We start from the raw sequence: 21,761 nt of genomic DNA, 5'->3' as shown, positions 1-21,761 counted from the left end.
GTCAAGAGCGGCGTGTTGGATGGAGGTCTGGGGGCAAGGTGTGGTTGGTCATGGTAGTGGGGGCCGTGTCCCAATGATGGGGGCCTGGGGGGAAGGGTGGCACGCAGGTCCTCCTCTCTGTCAGCTCATCGCCATAACTGCCGGGGCTGGGTGGAACTGTGGCCATTAATGGGTGCCCAGGTTGTCAATCAGTCAGGCAATCAGTTATTCTTATTATTACACTCATCTTTAACAGAATAATTACAACTCCTCTCCTCTGAAACCCTCCCTCTCTGTGTTCCAGCTTCTCTCCTCCTGGCCCAACAGCAAGCCAACCTTACACATATGCACACACACACACACACTCACACACATACACCCATCCTCACACACTCACTACCCCTCACCCCAGCCCCCCAGCCCCCCTTCTTGTCATTCCGATCATCAATTTCATCCCTGATAATCATATCTACAATCATCCTGGACGCAAATCATCGTTAGCCTTTCTGTTATTAATGTTATGTGTGTTAATAAGCCATGTCAATGTGATGTCTTGTTAAGTTACAGTATGTGTTTATGTAATGTACATCTGTTTGTCCGATGTAGTATTCTTGTGCATGACGTTGTAGTGTTGCATTTTCTGTAGTGTCAATGGTGTTTGCAATAACAAAAAAAAAAAAGAATGAAATGTTGTCCCATTCTTTCCCGATACATGCTAAACAGTCTGTGCCGTGGGCTTCAGAATCGTGTTTTCCGTTCCATGATGCACCCGAATGTGACAGGTCTGAATTGTAGGCAGGCTATTTTAACATCTGGACTCCTGTACTTTGGAGCCATACTGTTGTATTATGTGCAGAATGCACTTTGGCAATGTTTTCCATATTGAAGGTTTTTCCTGAAAAAGAAACCTCTAGATGGAGGAATGCCTGAATGACAGCATATGTTGCTTGAAACCTGTATCATTCAGCTTTAACTGTGCCTTTCCAAATGTGTAGGCTGCTATCTACACACATGCACCCCTGTGCCATCATAGATGCTGGGTTTTGAACCGTGCACTAATAACAATTTAGATGGTCCCTCTCCCTCCCAGAGGATGCAGAGTCCACTTCAAAAAAGAATGACAAATTCTAATTGGTCTAACCACAGGACAGTTTTCCACTTTGCCTTCAAGTCCATCATAAATGAGCTTGGGCCCAGATAAGACGACAACATTTCTGGATCATGTATAAAGATGGTTTTCTTCTTGGCATAGTAGAGTTTTAACCAGCATTTGTGGCTTGAACATTAAACTGTGTTCAGACAATGGCTTTCAGAAGTTTTCCTGAGCCCATACAATGATTTTCTTTACAGAAACAGGTCTGCTTTTAATCCAGTGCCACCTAAGGCCACAAAGATTACAGCCACACAATATTGTTTTTTTTTTCGGGGGGGGGCTTTTGTTGCACCCATCAACTTTTTTGAGACTTGTTTCTGGCATCACATTCAAAATGAGCGTGTATGCTAACAGACTGAGCAGGCTTCTTAAAAAAGCCAGCTCTGTCATAGGGGGTGGAATTCAGCTGGATTCATTGGATGTGGTGGCAGAGAGGATGCTCCACAAGCTGATGAGCATCGTGAACAACACCTCTCACCCCCTAAATGATAGGCTTGTTGAGCTGAAGAGTACCGTCAGTGGCAGGCTAATCTTCCCCAAATGTTCCTCTGAGAGACACCGGAGGTCATTCCTTCCAATAGCAATCAAACTCTACATCTTTTCCACTCGATGTGATGCGCCTTTTTTTAATTATCATTATTATTATTTTGATTGTTGTTATTTTTTTTCTTAAACTTATTTTACTATTATGTTTGTGTACATGCACAGGATGGTGCTGTTGTGACAGTCCATTATCCTTTGGGATGAAGTATTTCTTATTCTTAGTATCCCACTCTCTGTAGCCCAACATGGAGAACTCCTATATGACTCAGGAGTAAGCTAGTAAAAGCATGCTCTCCGAGAGGAGATTATGTTACTTCCACATCTTTCCACTGAGCTCATCCCCAACCTTCAATCAGTAGGACTCTCCTCTTCCTGACTGGCCATCATCTCCTTTCAGAGGAAGGCCCGTTGAAAGGGAGTCTTGATCCACTCATAATCCAGCCTGACCTTTACTCGAGCACAGCTGGATGACGAGCCGGATCGCTGGCTGGATAACGGACCGGCTACTAGGCTAGTGACAACGGCCCCACATTTTTGAGATACCCCTACCGGAGGTAGAACTAAACCCAACAATGTTTTTCCTCATCTCTAAGGTCTCCCATATATGAAATGGATTCTTGGCTGAAAATATTTTACTGCTAAGATTGTTAAATTAACAGATATTGTTATACACCCCAAAACCAAAAAAAGGACTAAAATATAGCCTGTCTGTATGGGAGTTATGGCATATAAACTAGTGCAGATCAATCACACAAGCTCTGAGAACTTTGAAACTTGGCATGTCAGGAAGTTGCTTTACCTACTGGAAAAGACTGGATGTGAATATCTTGATGTATGGAATGAATAGAGACATACACCTAAAATAAGCGGACATGCAAAAAATGAATATCTATGCAGAATGTTTTCATTTACTTTAGCTGCTTTACCAGGGATTAGCACACACACATATGATGGCTTGTTGGAAAGGTGGGGTTGTACTGAATCCAACAATACCAAATATGTACATATAGTATGACAAGTTAGGGTGTTCTATCACTCAATGTATGAGGTGTCCAAAATGAAACACTGGCAAAATACAGTCTCAAGTCCAAATCACATTATCAGTGGTGAGAAGAATGTTGACAAGGTAAGTGCTGCTCTATATTTACATTTAATAATGATACATTTCATATGAAACACAGATGTGAATCAGGTTAAAATTGGAATGGAACACCTTTATTAAAATATTTACATTCACTTGCATTTTGTTTTGGTCAAGTCATTACTGAATAATGGAAAATAATATTGTTAGCTTTTGTCTGTCCAGACCAGCAGTGGACATTAGAGCCTACACTGCTTAGTTCACCCCTAAGTAGCTAAACAGTTAGTTGTAGAAACTACTTTCCCTAGCTAAGAAAGTACTTAGCCCTCTTACCAATTTTGCACGTGTAATTTAGCTTGATTTGCATTTCAATGAAAATTCTGAAATGTATATAATTTTTCCTTTTCACTAGTCTTTTGAATTATGGAGAATGTCTTACAGGCATTGGATCCAAAGATTTGTATCATTTGTGGGAAACATTTTGAAAAGGGTAAGAAAAAAGATCCCTATGTCCAAAACCCTACAGTAGAAGGCCTCCAACGCATACTTACCCTTGCTCAGCAGAGAGAGAGATGGTGATGTCCATAAAACTCTGGCTCCATATACAGATGATATTTCCTCCAAAATCAAAGTTTCATATCATGTAGAGTGAACTACTGCAGTAAGACAAAAATCAGTGAGCAGCAGCAAGTTGGAAATGTTGAGAGTGAGAGCACATCTGCACCAAGAAGGCTGAGTAGGGCTGATACAACATCATTTCAAATACTGAGAGATTGTTTCATTTGTGGGAAGACCAGCTCTAGATCAGAACCTCTGACAGCCAATTCGACTGGTACAGGGGCAATGTAAATTATAGGCCAAGTGTACTTGCGTATATAAGGAATTTGGTCTCTGCATGACTTGACCAAAACAAAATTCAAGTGAATATAAATATTTTAATAAAGGTGTTCCATTCCAATGTTAACCTGATTCAGTTAGATCTGTGTTTTATATGAATTGTTTAATACTGGGACATATGAAATGTATCATTATTAAATGTAAATATAGAACAGCACTTACCTTGCAGTAACAATGAATTTGTCAACATTCTTCTCACCACTGATAATGTGATTTGGACTTAAGACTGTATTTTGCCAGTATTCCGTTTTCTTTCATTTTGGACACCTCATACATTGAGTGACAGAACACTACAAAGTAAATGAAAACATTCTGCATAGATATTCATTTTTTGCATGTCTGCTTATTTTAGGTGTATGCTTACATGTCTCTATTCATTCCATACATTAAGATATTCACATCCAGTCTTCTAGTAGGTAAAGCAACTTCCTGACTATAAACATGCCAAGTTTCAAAGCTCTCAGAGCTTGTGTGATTGATCTGCACTAATTTATATGCCTTAACTCCAATACGGACAGGCTATATTTTAGTCCTTTTTTGGTTTTGGGGTGGATAACAATATCTGTTAATTTAACAATCTTAGCAGTAAAATATTTTTAGCCAAGAATCCATTTCATATATGGGAGACCTTAGAGATGAGGAAAAACATTGTTGGGTTTAGTTCTACCTCCGGTAGGGGTATCTCAAAAACTAAAGCCCTTTCTGACCATTTGTCACTAGCCTGTACTGCTCCAGGTCTGCTGGGCTTGACTGCGCTGGGTTCCTCTGTGTTGAACTATCTGAACATAGAAACGTGTGATGATCAGTCGGTCGCCAACCTGAGACGTTGCGTCTTGGCCGTCCCAGTGAATCTGATCTAGACCTATTTAAATGATGCTCGCACGCACGCACCTGCTCAGCTCCTAGCAGTCCCTAGCAGCCCAGCTCAAAACAAAGGCGGCTGAACTCAAGGCCGGCTTGTCTTCCCAGAGACCTCGCTGCTCTGTGGGGAGCATGAGCACACGAGGAGGGTTTCCACTACTGTGTTAAGGGTTAAGGGACGGCGTCCGCATCAATACAGCCATTTCTGTGACTGCATGCACACGCCAACGCAGCAAACATGCCTGAGAAGCAAGATGCCCTGTAGCATTCAAGTTAGTCCTGTTACATGTCACATTGAGTACAGTGACATTAAAGCCCGCGTGTAATTTGTTATCTAGCAATGCATTCATTGCTGCATATGGCGGTCTCTCTCTCTCTCTCTCTCTCTCACACACACACACTTTTCTTCAAACCTGCTTCAAACCTTCAAATTCAACATAATATGATGCACATTTGTCTCTCTCTATTTGCTTGAAAATCTAAAACACTGATTTAGAGCATCTACTGCTGACAATGTACATCGGCTGCACATAGCCATGAAAACAATCTTTTGGCTCCACCTAGTGGAAGGATTGTGACCTACGGCTGTGTCTTCCAATCACATCCTCCAGGTGCACTTGTTCAGACAATGATTTCAACCATCAAGTAAAATGACAAACATTTCTGGATTGAATAAATAAGTTGTCACCTTTGACGGTAGTACTGGCTGTGGGATAACTGAAGTTTTATTAATGGGCTGAATATGTTCTGTAAAGTAATGTGTTAGTTACAAAACACATTTCACTTCAACTGGGCACACATGTCTGTGTACATATAAAAGGCACTGTTTAGTACAGATATTTTGCTTAAGACTAAAACAGCACAGATTCAAATGTAAGAAGGATTTCCTTTAAGAGGTTGAACAGACATTTGAAAAGGGACTTGGCGAGCCATCCGACACAAAAGGTAGCACAGGTGTAAAATGAAGCAGAAATATGCCTATTATAAAATGTCCCAGAGGAAGTTCTACACTTGCAGAAATAATAATAATTAAAAAAACAAAAACAACTCAAACACACTGATTACAAGTTACAACTTTTGTAGGGCTTTTTTTTTACACAACAAAATGTGATTTTATACTCCAGACAAGAAATTACTCAATGAATTAAACTTGACTCCAAAAAACACATTTTTGCATTGGATGGAGGGAGAGTACTTAAACCACAATACACAATCTCCTTAATTAAAACACTTTTACAAACAATACATTTTTTTATAAAACAACAGTGTAGATGCTACACAATAGTGGAAAATGCTGCATGTTTGAAAGCAGCTCAAAGGGTTCTGTCGAACAGGGGGCCGCAGCGGGTCTCAGAGACAAGGCCCATTCTGCTAAGAGCGCAGCACGAAACGACCTAAACAAGGAGTACGCAGCCCACCTCAGAGTGTGAAACGAGAGAGAACTGCCCCCCGACTGGGAGCAGTAGTCTCAGAGGGTTAGACATCGGCTGTTTGACCTTGATCTCCTACAGATGACGACTGTAGAGCGCCAGACAGATGCGTGTCGACATGATTGGCGCTGATGTCTGCAGGGGGGCGTTAGCGTACAGAAGTGTTATTTCAGGAACCCACAGTCTGATGATTACCCTCAATCATTCAACCCCATACGACCACCAAAAAAGAGGAAGGGGACTAGCGGAAGCCCATTGCTTCCTGTAGTAGACTGTAATATTGTGGGTCTTTTTTGTGCATGATTATTAGCAGTAGCTAAGCCGGAGTTCTGGAGAAAGTCAAAGTGTTTGTTGAAGCAGGGTGCTGGTTCTATGCTGTTAGAGGGGTGGGTAGCTGGAGGGGCACTTGGGGCAGGCAGGGCCTGTTGGGGCCAATCAGGGGTCTGGGGGGCACCAGGAGTGTGGGTTCAGCCTCATCACAGCTCAGTGGTGTGCCCGCTCGCTCACCACGTCCTGCAGGCGTTTGAGCAGTACGTCCTCGCTCTCCTGGCACAGGCGCTTGGTGGGCGACTCCGTCTCGTCCCCCTCCATGGTGAACGCCCGCTTCCTGTTCACCCCACCCTGACGGATCATCCGGTTGATGTCACTCAGCTCCTAGGGAAAGGAAATGCAGGTAGGGTTCAAACCACTGCAAGCAACTGTACACTCAGGACAGTTACTCACCTCTTCTATACAACCTGATATGATGCATCAAAAACGCTACAAAATCTAATTTAGATTTAGATTAAATCTAATCTAAATCACCCCGAGGAAGGCTGTTTGTTACCGCTACACGTGGTTTGTCACTCAGCTCACTTTTACATGTATACATGTTTTTAAAGATTCAATTATGAAATAGCCAATAAAATAAAGGCTTTTTATATCATTTTTTCAAAAGAGTTCCTTGGATTACTTTGTTCTTTAGAGCTACAAAATCTAAACCTGTATGTACTAACTGGCTATAAATATTTTAAATATAAATATGAAATCATGAAATATTACAGAAACAATGATATTGATATTGTGTAGCAGTTCACCTTTGACCAACCAAACAAAAATAAACACAACAGACATTTATGGGAATATCTGGGGACCCTTTAAATGCCAGGCCAGGGCAGGGCAGGGCAGGCCAGGCCTGGGCAGGGCAGGGCAGGGCAGGGCAGGAGTGGGGTGGGGATGAGGCTGGGGATTGCACCTTGGAGGGGCTGCCGCTGAACTTGTAGGTGTAGCTGGGGGTGAGGCAGGCGCCGTTCTTGTGGGGGGAGATGTAGATGGAGTGCCTCTGGGAGATACGACGAGGGGACAGGGGCTGCGCTCGCACCGACGGGAACGGAGACAACGGGGGCGCCTCCATCTGAGAGAGAGAGAGAGAGAGAGAGAGAGAGAGAGAGAGAGAGAGAGAGAGAGAGAGAGAGATTACAAAAACAAACTCCTTTACCCAACACGCACACCCACACACACACACACACACACACAAATAACTAACTTCGTCAGTTGATCAATGCTCTCATGAGTCATGATGCATGCGCATTATAAGACTCAGCACAAATGCTGAACCTGCCACGATCGAAAACAACAAGCCGGCACTGGAATAAATCTCCAAACAGGGAGGCAAGTTAAGCGCCAGGTTCACTTATGAACATGCCAGGTATTATGATGAAAATAGGCCATCTTGATTTCATACGCACCTCTTATTACCTCGGAGTAGAATTATTAGCGTCCATACTGTAAACAAATGTAGAAATCAATACATTTCACTCAAGGCCTGAGGAGAGATTTACATACCCGGCTGTCAGTGCTCGGCGTGGCATATTTGAGGGCGAAGCCTTTCATCTTCAGGACGTACAGAGAGTTGTAGAATTGAATGAGGTCACCTCGCTCCTCTTCTGATTCACGCTCGCCATTAGCTGTGCTCTCGCCATTTTTACTTCCGTCCACTGAGAGAGAGAGAGAGAGAGAGAGAGAGAGAGAGAGAGAGAGAGAGAACCTCTTCAGTATTCAACACTTGTTTCCAATAACGTTTCCTGGAGGCCTTCTTTCATTGCTATCAAAATAATCTGCCACAACGAAGTACAAAGTCCACTCCCGATGAACTGATACAGACACTCACACAGACACAGACAAAGACACACACAGTAATGGGTCGAACGCTGAACCCCTGAAATCCCTGAAACGACAAAAGAGCCCGCGGGTCCTGACACTGACACTGGCCTCTATCAAGAAGCCCATCTGTCCCTTTGCCAGATTCTATCAGTCTGCATGTCTCCCAGGCATGGCACAATGAGCAGGCCAATGCTCTCTGAGGGGCATAGGTGCGGCTAGTTAAGTGATGGGTTTTTCTAAGACTCCTGACCCCGGGGCATCTGGGGGGGAATGAGGGACACAGGTTAAGTGTAATTACCCTCCTCCACAGGCTGGTCAACCTCCATGTTCTCGTCCAGCGCCACCGCCGCCTCTATGTAGACCCTCCTCAGGAGGACACTGCGGTACACCTGGAGTGACGTGCAGAGGAGAGGAGAGGAGCGGTCAACACACACACACACACACACACACACACACACACACACACACACACACACACACACACACACACACACACACACACTTCCTTAGATCAATGTTTTCAAGTCTTATGAGTCATAAATGATCCACCTTTATTTTATTTGTATACATTTTTGTCCAATCTCCCAAATCTCTCCTCACTGACAGAACTATGGCATTTCACCTCAGAACTTGGCACTTGGCTCAGTTTTTGCGAACAGCCATTCAAATATGGGAGCTGAAGGTCAGACAATGTTGGACAACACTTGGAGAGAAGCGCCTCGAGCATGTCGCCATGCCGACATCAATAACAACCCTGCAACCAAGAGGGCTGAAGATAGGGAGGCAGCCATCATCTGTCTCAATGAGAGACAAGAGAGACAGGAGAGAGAGAGAGAGAGAGAGAGAGAGATACAGATAGAGAGAGAATGACAGGCAGTCAGACAAGAGAGGGAGAGAAAGAGAGCGAGAACAAGAAAGATAGAGAAAGAGAGAAAAAAAGAGAATGAGAAAGAGAAAGGGAGAGAGCTTTGCTTACATGACTGCTGGCTTGTGGCTGGCTGCGGTAGCACTTCATGATGTCCTGGAAGGTGTGGTCCTCTTTTGTTATCTGTGAAAGACAGAAACATTTTCATTCCACATGATGGATCACAAACAAACTGTGCTCTGTTCATCAGGATAACAATCATCAGGATAGCCCATTATCTACAAGCTAAGTGCTCGATTATGAGATTATGAGACTGCAGAGGTCAATACAGTAATAGAAAAATAGATTTTTTAGGAATTCAAAATTGTGGCGATAGATAACAGTCCAGTGCAGCACTGGTGAGTGAGTAGAAACTGAAGTAGCTGTAGTGGCTAAGGAGCTGGGCTCGCATGCAGTAGCTTGAAAAGTTGTGGGTTCAATTCCCGGCTTCCACCGTTGTGCCCTTGTGCAAGGCACTTAACCTTGAGTTGCTCCGGGGACATTAATGGCCCTTGTAATATAATAATAAAATAAATATGTATGTGGCTTTGGATAAAAGCATCTGCTAAATGAACAAATGCAATGTCAATGTGAGAGAGTTTCCTGCCTTTGAGATGTATAAGTAACAAAGGCTTAAAGGTCCAGTATGTAGGAAATAATGGAAAATAAACTGTAACCATTCCAAATATGATCACCATATGTTGTCAGAGAGTAAGGAAACACGATGAATTGAAGTAATGGCTTATTTGACAACATTACTCTAACCCGTAAAACCCCGTAAAACCCATGAAAAAAAAAATGAGTTACGGGCGGAATCTCTTGGAATTTTTTCGTTTATGTTTTGAACGATTAATTCTAGAATAGCGTATTAATAAAGGGCTAGCGTGTCCTCCTATTTGGGTTGCCAAATTAGCAAAGGCCAACTGTCAACAGCCATCAGTTGTAGTCATGAACGCCTACGAGAGGCAGGCAAATTTCCAAAATTAAAACAAGAAGCAAATTAAGTGGACATTGGAGGAGCTTCCTGAGATGGTGACGTCTTAGATCCAAACGAAGAATATCAAGTCTGGCGAGCTGGCCATATTTCTCCACAACAGGTAGCCTAGGCTAAACTTCATCTGCATCGCTAACTTCAGCTAAATATGTTACGTTGGTTAGAGAGGTATTTTTTGTTTTCACTGTTTCCGTAATGTGTCGCTGGGTCATGGTTGGAGAAACGTTAAAAGCAGTTTCAGGTCAACTAACGTTAGCTACGTCTTCATTACATCTGGCAACCCAGAAGAGGCTCGCGTCTGGTAGTCTTGAGAACATTCACCAGTGTTTTGATTTTGGCCTGCAGAACGTTCGGTAACAGTCCTACAAATCGCACCTTTAATAAATGATGAATTGTGTGTAGTTATTATAAAGTGTTTCCTAAATATGTAAGTGGCTTTGGATAAAAGCATCTGCTAAATGAATAATGTAATGTAAATGAGAGTGTCCTGCCTTTGAGATGATGTAGACGGCACAGAGCAGCAGCTGGTCCAGGTGCCGGTCCTTCATGAGCTCGGTGCTCTGTAAGATGGAGTGCTCGAAGCACGTCCAGATCTTCCCCCGTAGCTCCGGAGAGATGTCCAGCTTCAGACACAGGTCCCGCAGACGCACGCTGGCCAAATGATACACCTGAGGGCCGAGACAGACAGACAGACAGACAGGACTGAGCACAGTTGGGTGGCACAGGTGGCAGAGTGGGACACAGAAAACACTGAAACACTACCAGACTATGTTCTATGTGCTTTGGGGATGTTAACATGTTGAACATTGTGAATTCAGATGCCTTAAGTTAACTGAGGTGAAATGCTTTCAGATAATTATGTATAATTAAGTATAATTATATACATAATGTTCAATAACATCTCTGATAAAAAAAAAGGTTGTCTGTGAAAAAATTATAATAATGCATTATATTTCCCCTTGGGGATCTATCTATCTATCTATATAATGTCCGAGTTAATTATGTAATAATGCACGCCCCCAATACAAAGTATTTGGTTTTTTTTTTTTAATTATGTTTTGTACACCTCACTGTCCACCTCAGCTGTTGTGTGGTGAGCGTTCTGGCAGATAAGGGCTGCTGTGCATCAGCCAGGAGGGAGCTACACATTAGTGGTGGTTAGGGGGGCCCCCTCACTGTAAAGTGTTTTAGGTGCCTTGAAAAGTGCTATAGAGATGCAATGTGTTTAAGTTTTCAATGTGGCATATTCGTGTGTGTGATTCAGGCTAATTAAAATCCAGTTTGCATCTCGGCGGGTGTCGTGTCCTGCCGGTCGCTCCGCACCTTCCTGAAGAAGAGCGCCAGGGAGCCGGTACGCCGCGGCCTGTTGGATTGGGGGTCGGCGGCGGGCGGCGCGGAGATCGGGGGCGCCACGGGACGACTGGGGGAGGCAGTCAGCAGCACCTGAGCCGTGAGGGGGGTCACGTCGCTCGACTGCACCTGGATCACCGTAATGCCCCCCATGCCGTCGCTCTTCACATCTGGAAAGCACAACAGGACGTCAGCATCATCATCATCATACACTGCAGGACGTCATCGTACACAACAGGACGTCAGCAACATCATCATCATACACTGCAGGACGTCATCGTACACAACAGGACGTCAGCAACATCATCATCATCATCATCATCATCATCATACACTGCAGGACGTCATCGTACACAACAGGACGTCAGCAACATCATCGTCATACACTGCAGGGGCACGATTTAGGCAGAAGTGAGACAGGTAGAGGAACAGCACACTGTATTTGGATGGGCCCCTACAGACCATGTGCAGATGCTCAGGTTATAAACTATCTATCTGCTAAAACCCTGGAAGTCACAATTTATGGTTCAGGTCAGAGGCTGGGTTTGGTGAAGGTGATGTTCAATAAACAATTAGAAAGTCAACAAACTATTAGTAAAGATATACTAGTATTTATTGTTTAGTATTAATATTTAATGACTTGACATCACACGCACGCATGCACGCACGCACGCACGCACGCGAGGAGGGCAGAGGCAGCCATACTTGGGATGGGTATGTTGAGCTGCTGGCCGTTGCTGGCCGTCATGGAGAGCATGGTGGTGGACTGGCTGGTGAAGGTGGACTGGGTGGTGAAGGTGGCCTCGTGGCACGTGGGGATGATCTTGATGGGCGTCACCGAGATCCGCTTGATGGGCGACTGGGGCTGAGCGTCGTCCCCAAACAACCGTCGCTTGGCACTGCCTGCAGCAGGAGAACTGTAGCGGTCGTGCAGGGAGATGGGCGACTGTGGAATGTCTGAGGAGGGGAGAGAGAGAGAGAGAGAGAGAGAAAGGCAGAAAGAGAGAGGAAGCGACAGATACTTGATTTATTTGTGGATTGTCTTCCATTCCAATTTAATTCAATACAGGAAGAAAGGAAGTCATTATGCTTAGTAGGTGCTCCTAGTGGAATTACAAAAGCAGCTGGAATCAAATGGAGAAGATAAACTACGATCCACATTTACATTGATTCATTCAGCAGATGCTCCTGTGCAACACTGACTTACAGAACAGGAAGCAATACAATACTGTGCAAAGGGTTTTAAACATTAGTCTTTTTAGTCAGTGTCAGTGATTGTGCAGCTTACAGGTTTCACTTAAGTTCTTCAGTTCATGTGAAATATACTGCTCATGTTTTCCATACGGCATAGCATCTCTACAGCATGTCCTTCCAAGTATAATTATGATAACTTATCTTGCTGGGTTAGATTGGATTTTCTAATCCAGTAATTCTAATTCTGATCCTGAGTATCGGCTTGCTTCATCCCTTGAAATCTCCAAGGGAGAATTTTAAGTGCAGAGGCTGAACCAATACACGGTTTTATACTTCACTTCTCACTTTTTCAACCTGGTGTTGCGTGCAGTGCCTGTGTAACTCCTGTGACCCCTACCTTTGCGGGCGCTGCCCCCCAGGCCGGTGCGCACCTCGCGGATGCGGGGGTGGATGATGGGGGACAGGGCCACCAGGGGCAAGTGAGCAGGGCCACCACCAGCACCACCACCACCACCGCTGTTGCCTGTGTCGAAGTTACTGGGGAAATTCACCTGGGAGAAGCAACAGCTGAATGAGAGATTCCACACGGAACATATCACGGGGCAGTCGTGGCCTACTGGTTAGGGCTTCGGGCTTGGAACCGAAGGGTTGCCGGTTCGATCCCCGACCAGTGGGAACGGCTGAAGTGCCCTTGAGCAAGGCACCTAACCCCTCACTGCTCCCTGAACGCCGCTGTAGCAAGGCAGCTCACTGCTCCGGGTTAGTGTGTGTGCTTCACCTCAATGTGTGTTCACGGATGGGATAAATGCAGACCAAAATCCTTGTATATGCAAGTATACTTGGCCTAGAAACCTGATTTACTTTTACATTAACAAAAAGACATATCTAAAATGACGAGAAAGCATATGGTTTGTGATTTATACTGGGCAAGTAACAGTATAACAGCATACAGCTTGTGACTTCATTAAGCTCTCTGTAGCTTAATTGTAATTGTAAGATCTCTTGTTAAGCTTACAATTAAGATTATGCTGGCATACAACCTCCTGGGCCTCTCAATCTGAGGTCAGTGTAATATGGATGTCTAGGTGTGTGTGTGTGTGTGTGTGTGTGTGTGTGTGTGTGTGTGTCATAAGCCTCAACTCTTTTACCATGAGGAGCATGCTGTTGGCAAACTAGAGTCCTCTCTGTGGTGTGTGTGTGTGTGTGTGTGTGTGTGTGTGTGTGTGTGTGTGTGTGTGTGTGTGTGTCATGTGTACCTCCTCCACCGTGGGGACCTTGTTGTTGGCGGCCTTGAGGGCGTCCCACAGGGCTGAGTGGCGGCTCCAGGCCCTGCTCTCTAGCACCTGCTCCTCAATACTGTTCAGGTGCTTCACCATGTCCCTGGACAGGCCCTCCTCTGAGCGGATGAACACCTCAATCACCTGCAACACACACACACACACACACACACACACACACACACACACACACACACACACACACACACACACACACACACACACACAGAGAGAGTGAGCTTTCACCTCCAGCCATTATACAAACATACACGCATTAAATAGATATCCAGAGACTGATGATTACACATCAAAACATAATAATGAAAACTCCATTGTCTGACATTCTGAAACATAGGTTAACCATATGATCATGACGCATGGCAAATGAATAATTCATTTCACACAGTCCAGTGTTTTCCGCACATTGACTTATTTGTGGCGGCCCACCACAATATCAACATTGACCATCACATAATGATTTTCCAGGTTGTACTAAATTTTGCTTAAATCTGGTTAGCATCATAAGCACATTGTGCTAATTTGTTAAAAACTGTTGTATTCAAGTTAATTCTGCAAACCAACCACCGAAAATGGAATTCAATTCTGTGGGAAACACTGCAGTCAGAGAAACCGTGTTTGCTGTCTTCCCTCATAACTATGGTGTTGGGATAATGTATATACATGCCTTATAGAAGTAATATGGTTGCAGTTTGAAGACTTCAATGATCCAGGGAAAGGTCTTCTGGGAACTGTAGGCAAAGAGCACCACCTCCAGACAGCAGGCCATCAGGGAGCAGTGGAAAATGTCCTGCTCCAGCAACACCTGACAGCACAACAACCAATCAATGAACTCATACATCCTCAGGGAAATGTACGGACATGACAAAACATAATAAATTATGGTTACTACCCATGTTTTATTTTTCTCAGAGAGCTTACAGAGCTTATGTTGTTCTGTTACCATAGATACATCTTATTCAGAGAGATTCTATCATTCATTTGCCTCATTAAGCTGTGGTGTAAGTGTGTGTGTGTGATGTAAGCGCGCGTGCGCGTGTATGTGTGTGTGTGTGTGTGTGATGTACCGGTAAGTGAGTTAACCAACAATACCTATCCTTCCAAGTACAGATATCATATTAAAGCATGGTGTTAGGTCAGTCACAGCCTTTTCCCTCAGCATATGTCAGAGCAGTGACTTACAGCCATGTCTTTTCCCTGGAGCCTCTTCATCTCCAGAACCATGATATTCTCCAGAATCTTGTAGTACAGGATTTCCGCCAATTTTAATCTGTTTTCTGCAAAATCTGTTTTAAATTTGGGATTTAGTTTGTGAATAGATGATAGATGAAACCATAAATCACCATAAGCATGCATATAGTACAGACATTGCGTGTCTCACCCATGTGTGAACCAGGCATGTCGTCAGTCTGTTTGGTGTAATTCTGTTTGAAGGTCTCCCCCAGGGTCTTCACACGGTTCTGAATGGTCTCAGTGGGATCACGAGAGCACGTCCTAAAAGACCACATAGATGCAACACGTGATCACCACTCTGGGTTACAGGAGTAATGCAAAGCGTTACTACTCCTCTACACCAGTATCAATATAGTGGGGTGGTGGTAGTGTAGTGGCTAAGAAACCGAACTAGCCAATCGTGGGTTCGATTCTCAACTATACTGTTGTGCCCATGGGCAAGGCACTTAATCCAGGGGGGCTTCAGGGGGACTGTCCCCCCCTAATTGGTGTCTGTTAGTCGCTTTGGATAAAAGTGTCAACTAAATAAATAAAGCAGTCATGCCACTAGCCAATATATTACCAGTATTGTCACTATAAAAAGATCCAGCATCCAGGTGATCGTGTGGGAGGGCTGGGATATGTGGACCCTTTACTAATAAATCAGACCAGTACTTTCTAAGTTATGTGAGTGGACAACTTGTTACATGGCACTGTTTTCAAAAATAGGCGCTACATGTGCTCACTTGAAGATGTTGAGCAGGGCATCGCTGGGTGCGTTGCGCAGGCCGGTCACCATGCTCTGCAGCCGACTCACGCTCTGGGTGGCGGAGGAGACTGGTGTCACTAGTATCTCCTTCTCCTTCAGGTAGCGTCGCCCAGTCAGGGGAGTAGAGGGCGCCAGAGAGCGCGTCTGCTCAGAGAAAAAGCAAAGGCATATACACGTTTCAAGTGACACAAAACAAAGTTAAGTAGGCACAAGAGACATCATCTCTACACATGAACATGCACATTCTGCATGAAATATTGTCATATGGCAACATTTCCAGCATTTAACAAGGTGTACGATAGCACTTTGTGTTTAGGAATATTGGATAGTTCCACATAGCCTCAAAGGTCGATAATAACAAGTGTATTACCTGTCGATTATTTATTTTTACAGTCAGTGACTTGACAGAAAAGTGACTTTGAAACAATGCATCAAATAATGTATTACACATTTGTCCAGAATACACAACTACTGGTACACTGAATAGATATCCCTGGAAACCAAGCAATTTATAAGATTCCATTTGCACACTCCTGAGCATTTAGCACAGAGTCAGACCAGATTACGGTCCAATTGATTGCTGTCCTCTAGGCATTTTCTTGTCTTATCTAGGCACTTCCTGTCTCGTTAAAGCGATTTCTGGTACCTTCTCAAAGTGTTGCTGCAGGTTGGACTCCACCTGCATCCTGGCCGAGAGGTGTCCCCCCGTCGACTCAGTCATGACCTTGCGAGGCGTCCCGATCTCCTCGTCTGCATCGGCTCCCAGGAACACACGCTCGTCAAAGTCCCCCACGGTCAGAACGTACTCTTCATACTCACGGTTAATGGCTTTGCTGTTGAAAAACACACACACACACACACACACACACACACACACACACACACACACACACACACACACACACACACACACACACACACACACACACACACACACACACACACATTGCATATTCAACAAAGTACAACAAATCACTTATTTGTGAGTTCACAGAATTTTGCTAACCATAATAGAATCCTAAGCCACTATGTGCTGTGTCAAAAGGAGAATGCAAAGATGCACATTATACACAGAAGACAACTATGACTTACTTGTTATCGATGAAGTTCGAAGTATCTAGCAGTTCGGTCAAGTTGTCGTCATTTCCTTTCAGTATCTAAATATTGGCATTATACGGCATTAGAATAATAACACAGTCTTGCAAATATAATGAGGCAAACAAAACAATATCTCCAGGCCCACATAGCCTTACATAAGCATATGTTTGTAGGAATTAGTTTGCAATTCTATATATTAATACTACTTTTTTGAATCACTTGCTCAAAGCTGACTTACATAACATATGAGCATAATATACCTATATATGACATCATATTAACCACATTATCATCCGTTATTGCAGCACTAATGAAACTTTTGTAACATCATTATTTGGAACAGCCTTGTAACTAACTATACTTGCCACCATAAGCCTTGGTGCCAAATGGAAAGCAGCAGGTTGCTTTTTGGTTTAACATTCAGTAGCTAAGACAACTCCAACGATCCTCCCCTCTGGCTGCCTGACTGGCAGTGGTACACATTGGCAGTAAGCAGTACCCGTGTCCTTTGTGAGGAAAATCACACGCTGAAGCGTGACTAATCTATAGGCTGCAGTTGATTCCTGACGGTCCTGTACGACACAAAAGATCCAAAGCGAAGCTGAGGAGAGAGCGGAGTTTAGCTGACCTTTCTCTCAAAGAGGCGCTTGATGTAGGGCTTGAAGTAGTGCTCCTTGATGCCCTTGGCCTCCACCACTAGGCCGTCGTGCAGCTCACACAGCTTGTCGATCACACAGGGGGGCTCCCCGGGGGAGGCTGCCACGTCAGGCCAGTCTTTGGGTAGCCCTGGAGTCGCCACAGCAACACAACAAAACAGTCACACCTGCAGTCCAGCCATGGGTCAGCAAGAGAAAGAAAGAAGGGGAGGAGGAGGAAGTCTTTTGGTACTTCGAGGGAATCATATCTGAACATTGGCCTACCTTTGAAGAGAGGGTTGATGAGGTCCTTCCTGTTTGAGCAGAGCATGGCATTACCAAACACCAAGTCCAGACAACACAGCAGGAGGTGATAGGAGTTCACCAAGTCATCTCCAATCATTTGGAAATTACCTGATAGTGAGAAATACACGAGTGACGGTAATTTAATGAGTAGGATAGAGGAGAGTCGTACAGTATTTCTAGAGCATTTTACAGCACATGCTACAGCACCTAACATGTCTTACTAATGAATACTGCTAGAGTATTCTCAATGTGTGGTACAAATGCAAAATAATCAATAATATTGGAAGGTTTCTGGCTTTGCTTAATAGAGCTGCAGGTGCAGAGGCATGACTATTTCCTGGCTTTGTGAACCATTATGGGCTGCATCCATCTTTAGGCAAGAGGATGACGACTGTTGGCTAAAGTGCTTACCCTTGGTGTACACGAAAAGTGTCCAGCAGAACTTGAAGACATCACTAACGTGACAGGGAAGTCGCCTAGAAAAGAATCAACCCAAAAAAAAATAATGAGACTTAGCAGACACAATGCTAAATACAAATTTTTTAACAGACTTCAGTTTGAGAGTTTGGCAATGCACAAAAAAGACAGATATTATAAGGTGTGGTCAAAGACAGTATATGGGTAGACCCAGGCTGAAGTTAATCTAGGAAAGATGACCAATAGCATTGCCACACAGTCTCCTTCCCCCTTGGCAATACTGCTACAGTTTCTGTTCACTAGGAGCACCCTCTCTAAGGAACAAGCAGTGCTTATTCAATTGTTCTAAACAATTACATTTGTAGACACTTCACTGAATTCAAATGATCAGGCTACATCCCTTCAAATGGACTGCAATATTGTCAATGAGGGAATGTGGCTTAGAGCTTGTTTAAAAAAACAAAAAGCAAATATCAGTTTTGCACCCTTCAATTCCATTACTTATACAGTGAAGAAGAGACCTGTCACTGCCCAATGTGAGTCGGTGACTTTTTTAACTCGTAGATGCCAGTATTTCTACAGAAAACAAATAGTTTTGGGATTTGTGGCCTTATACTTGGAAAATAAATTACTACTATTAAATCTAAAAAGTCAGTTTTTGGAACCAGGAAACACGTCGCTCACATCGGGCAGTGGCAACCTCCAAACAGTTTCCCCCAAGTAGGTAACGGGACTACTGGCTCAGATCGTCCCTTCGGTCACTGCCAGAAAGCATGGAAGAGAGAAAGAGCGCTCACCTGTGTTTTCTGCTTCTTGGCTGGCGGGGTGGCTCCCCTTGAGGATCCTGGAACATGTCCATGAAGATGGGCTCAAACTTCCGGAAGATCACCGTGGACACTTCAAAGTTCCTTTCCAGGCGCCTGATGCGATTGCGGAAATCCTGGGACAGGCTTGACATGTCTGACCATTTCTTCATTTTGCTGAAGAACTGAATCAAGCTGTAAATAAAAGCAATGGCATTTTCATTATCATACGGTGAATGAGAATGTACTCTTTGTTTTAAAACATACTGCATGTATGCACTTTAAAGACATTGTCATGCTAAAATCTAATAGTCCTAAATATCAAATCATAATTCTGAAAGAATTTGGATAAGTCTGCTGAGACAGCATCTTTGGGACTGAGGTGGTCAAAAGTGTGCTCAGATTGTTTACTGCAGAGATGACCCGTAAATTCAAACACTGTGAGGCTCAGAGGAAAGAGGAAGAGGAACTTACTACAGAGGCTGTGAAGTTTAATGTCTATGTTTAATCAAAATGTGAACTATTTAACCGATTAATATTAAGCAATGGAAAAGGATTATTCTGTTATTCTATCAAGAATAGATCAGAATACATTGTGTACTTATTCAAACCAGCAGTGGGCTTACAGAAGATTTTGTAGTGCTAAAGCCTTTTGGTAGAGACTGTTAAGAGAAAATAAGATCCCCTTCTGAATTTGAATTTTCGCAGAATGATTACTGCACTTCATAGCTTTCAGCATAGTTCTCCCCATGTCACACAATGTCTAAAAATGACACCCCACATCTCAAGTTGTCACAGAGCTACTGGGCAGACATTACTCATTCACTCACCTCAGTTTGGAGGACCTGAGGATTCTGGTCAGAGACACACAGTTGCCCTCCATGAGCCCTTTGCCCACAGTAGGAGTGGAGCCCTTTCTGCAGGCTGCATACAGAGAGCACGCCAGCCAGTGAACAACTTCACCCTGCAGGGTAAAAGTCATCATGAGCAGCTTTTAGAAGATGGTATTCAAATGACGATTCTCCATGGAAACTCTTAACATCATAATTTAGCTCCTGATCATGCCCGCAGTGCAAACTGACACCTCACTATACTGATTAGGCCCCATGCAGCCTGCTCAACAGTATTGACTGAATTCAATACTGAAACAATACATCGGTTGCCACACTGCATACAATTATAATAAAACCAACATGTGCCCATCTTATCTAATAACTGAGTACTGACTGGATTAACAAATTAATTAAATAGATGAAAACTTATCCTCAGCTATTCAATGACCACTGCTTCACTGTGCTTGGAGGTGTTTCTTGTCTGTATTCAAAGTAGTGAGTCATAGATGCAAGGCCTAACATCTGCAACAGTTATTCTGAAAGAGTACGAAGTAGCTAAATGTATTCAGATCATGACTTAACGCGCTAGCAAAAATGTTTTGCCAAAGTTCGCAATATGACAGCCATTTTTAAAAAGCATGACGCAAGATCATCAAAGGAACACGGTATACAAACAGCTTGAAAGTTCTGATATCAGACACAGCGACCAACGACCTCTTGTTTACTGTATACAGACAATCTATTAAGAAAGTAACAGAAACATCGAAACTGCGAGAGTTCTTCAATGTATCCACATACCTGCCAACTCATGGGGAAATACTTCGATAGACTGCCTGCCCTTTAAATTATGGATCTGCAAACTAGCTAGCTGCCTAGCCCATATAACCTAGCTTAGATCACTGCTAAGAGTAATTTTACTTAAGGACAACAGGCAATAACATCGAATTAAATTGCTTAAGTTAATTGCTAAGTAACTATACACAAAAAATAGTCTTCACACGTCGCAGCAAAGAAGCACAACTCGTGAACTAGCCAGCTAGTTAGCTTCATGTCGTAACCGTGTCAAAAAAAGACAGCTGATTATCCATCGCACACCAGGCTAGCTATCGCTTACAAGCTCAAGAGGCTAACAGTCTTTTGGTCGGATCAAGTCACGTTTGGCTGCCGAGTTTGAACAATAAGGTTTGCAGCATCGATAACTCAACACAATTTCATAAAAAATAGCAATCAAGTTAGTTCTCTCCACCAGTTGACAGTTTTACTAGCTTCATAGACTCTCCATAGCTGCCATAAATAAGCTAACTAGCTAGCAAAGTAGATGCGTCCTACCTCTAGGGTATATGTATTCCAAATCGCAGTGAAGTTTTGCATGGCTTCAGTTGCTGTTTCTTCGTCCATATTCAGCTCTTGACAAAGGGCTTCGAGACTCTTTCGAACAGAACTATCATCTGTTTTCCCAGACTCTGAATCAGATTCGTCTCCTCGCATTTTGAAACGGTTTTCTAGGACGACACACACTAGAAATGTAAATAAACAACGCACGGTCTCAAGAAACCAGTTCCTACCCCCAAACCTCCGAATGCTATCCCAGAATGCCAAATGATCGACTGGCGCGAAAATTTTCCCCTCAGAGCCAATCAGAGAGTTGCATTTCCACGTGATAACAAAGACAGCTGCTGCTGCAGATGAATCTCGCCACAAGAGGGAGCATTTAATGCTTTATGTGGTCATATCTGCGGGCCTGGCTGCATGATTATGCCAATGGATAGTCTGGCCCCGCTGTCGAGCCAAGTAGGCCTAGTGGGGAGAGGAATCGTGAGGAATGGCGTTGTGGTGGCTGTATCTTTCTTTTACCTGAGTTCAGA

The 21,761-nt window shown here is 43.7% G+C and overlaps 1 protein-coding gene across 2 annotated transcripts; it reads right to left on the bottom strand.

Moving 5' to 3' along the window:
- Positions 1-5,221: 5,221 nt before the first annotated feature.
- rbl1 (retinoblastoma-like 1 (p107)) lies at positions 5,222-21,475 on the bottom strand. Of its 2 annotated transcripts, none has more exons than XM_048255405.1 (22): positions 21,226-21,475; positions 19,894-20,027; positions 19,058-19,258; positions 18,255-18,319; positions 17,823-17,951; positions 17,531-17,688; positions 16,897-16,961; positions 16,451-16,637; positions 15,782-15,948; positions 15,205-15,317; positions 15,006-15,109; positions 14,491-14,628; positions 13,785-13,949; positions 12,926-13,079; positions 12,040-12,291; positions 11,308-11,504; positions 10,476-10,652; positions 9,063-9,134; positions 8,385-8,475; positions 7,769-7,920; positions 7,179-7,337; positions 5,222-6,598 (listed from the first exon to the last, which is right to left on the bottom strand). In XM_048255405.1, the coding sequence occupies exons 1-22, from the start codon at positions 21,382-21,384 to the stop codon at positions 6,428-6,430; spliced, it is 3,210 nt and encodes a 1,069-aa protein (XP_048111362.1). In that variant the 5' UTR covers positions 21,385-21,475; the 3' UTR covers positions 5,222-6,427. The 2 variants fall into 2 exon arrangements, with proteins under 2 accessions (XP_048111362.1, XP_048111363.1); XM_048255406.1 differs by lacking the exon at positions 21,226-21,475 and adding an exon at positions 20,695-20,721.
- Between the last annotated feature and the right edge of the window lie 286 nt (positions 21,476-21,761).

This window comes from Alosa alosa, chromosome 10 (genome assembly GCF_017589495.1).
Source record: "Alosa alosa isolate M-15738 ecotype Scorff River chromosome 10, AALO_Geno_1.1, whole genome shotgun sequence".
Classification (NCBI taxonomy): domain Eukaryota; kingdom Metazoa; phylum Chordata; class Actinopteri; order Clupeiformes; family Clupeidae; genus Alosa; species Alosa alosa.
The sequence above is the reverse complement of the archived record's forward strand: the minus strand, read 5'-3'. Positions and strand labels throughout refer to the sequence as shown.

Coding starts and splice junctions, on each gene's coding strand:
- rbl1 (XM_048255405.1), bottom strand. CDS start 21,384: ATGCGAGGAGACGAATCTGATTCAGAGTCTGGGAAAACAGATGATAGT. Junction 15,318..15,781: donor GCCCTGCTCAACATCTTCAA/GTGAGCACATGT, acceptor GTGGTCTTTTAG/GACGTGCTCTCGTGATCCCA. Junction 8,476..9,062: donor AGCCACAAGCCAGCAGTCAT/GTAAGCAAAGCT, acceptor ACGTCACTCCAG/GTGTACCGCAGTGTCCTCCT.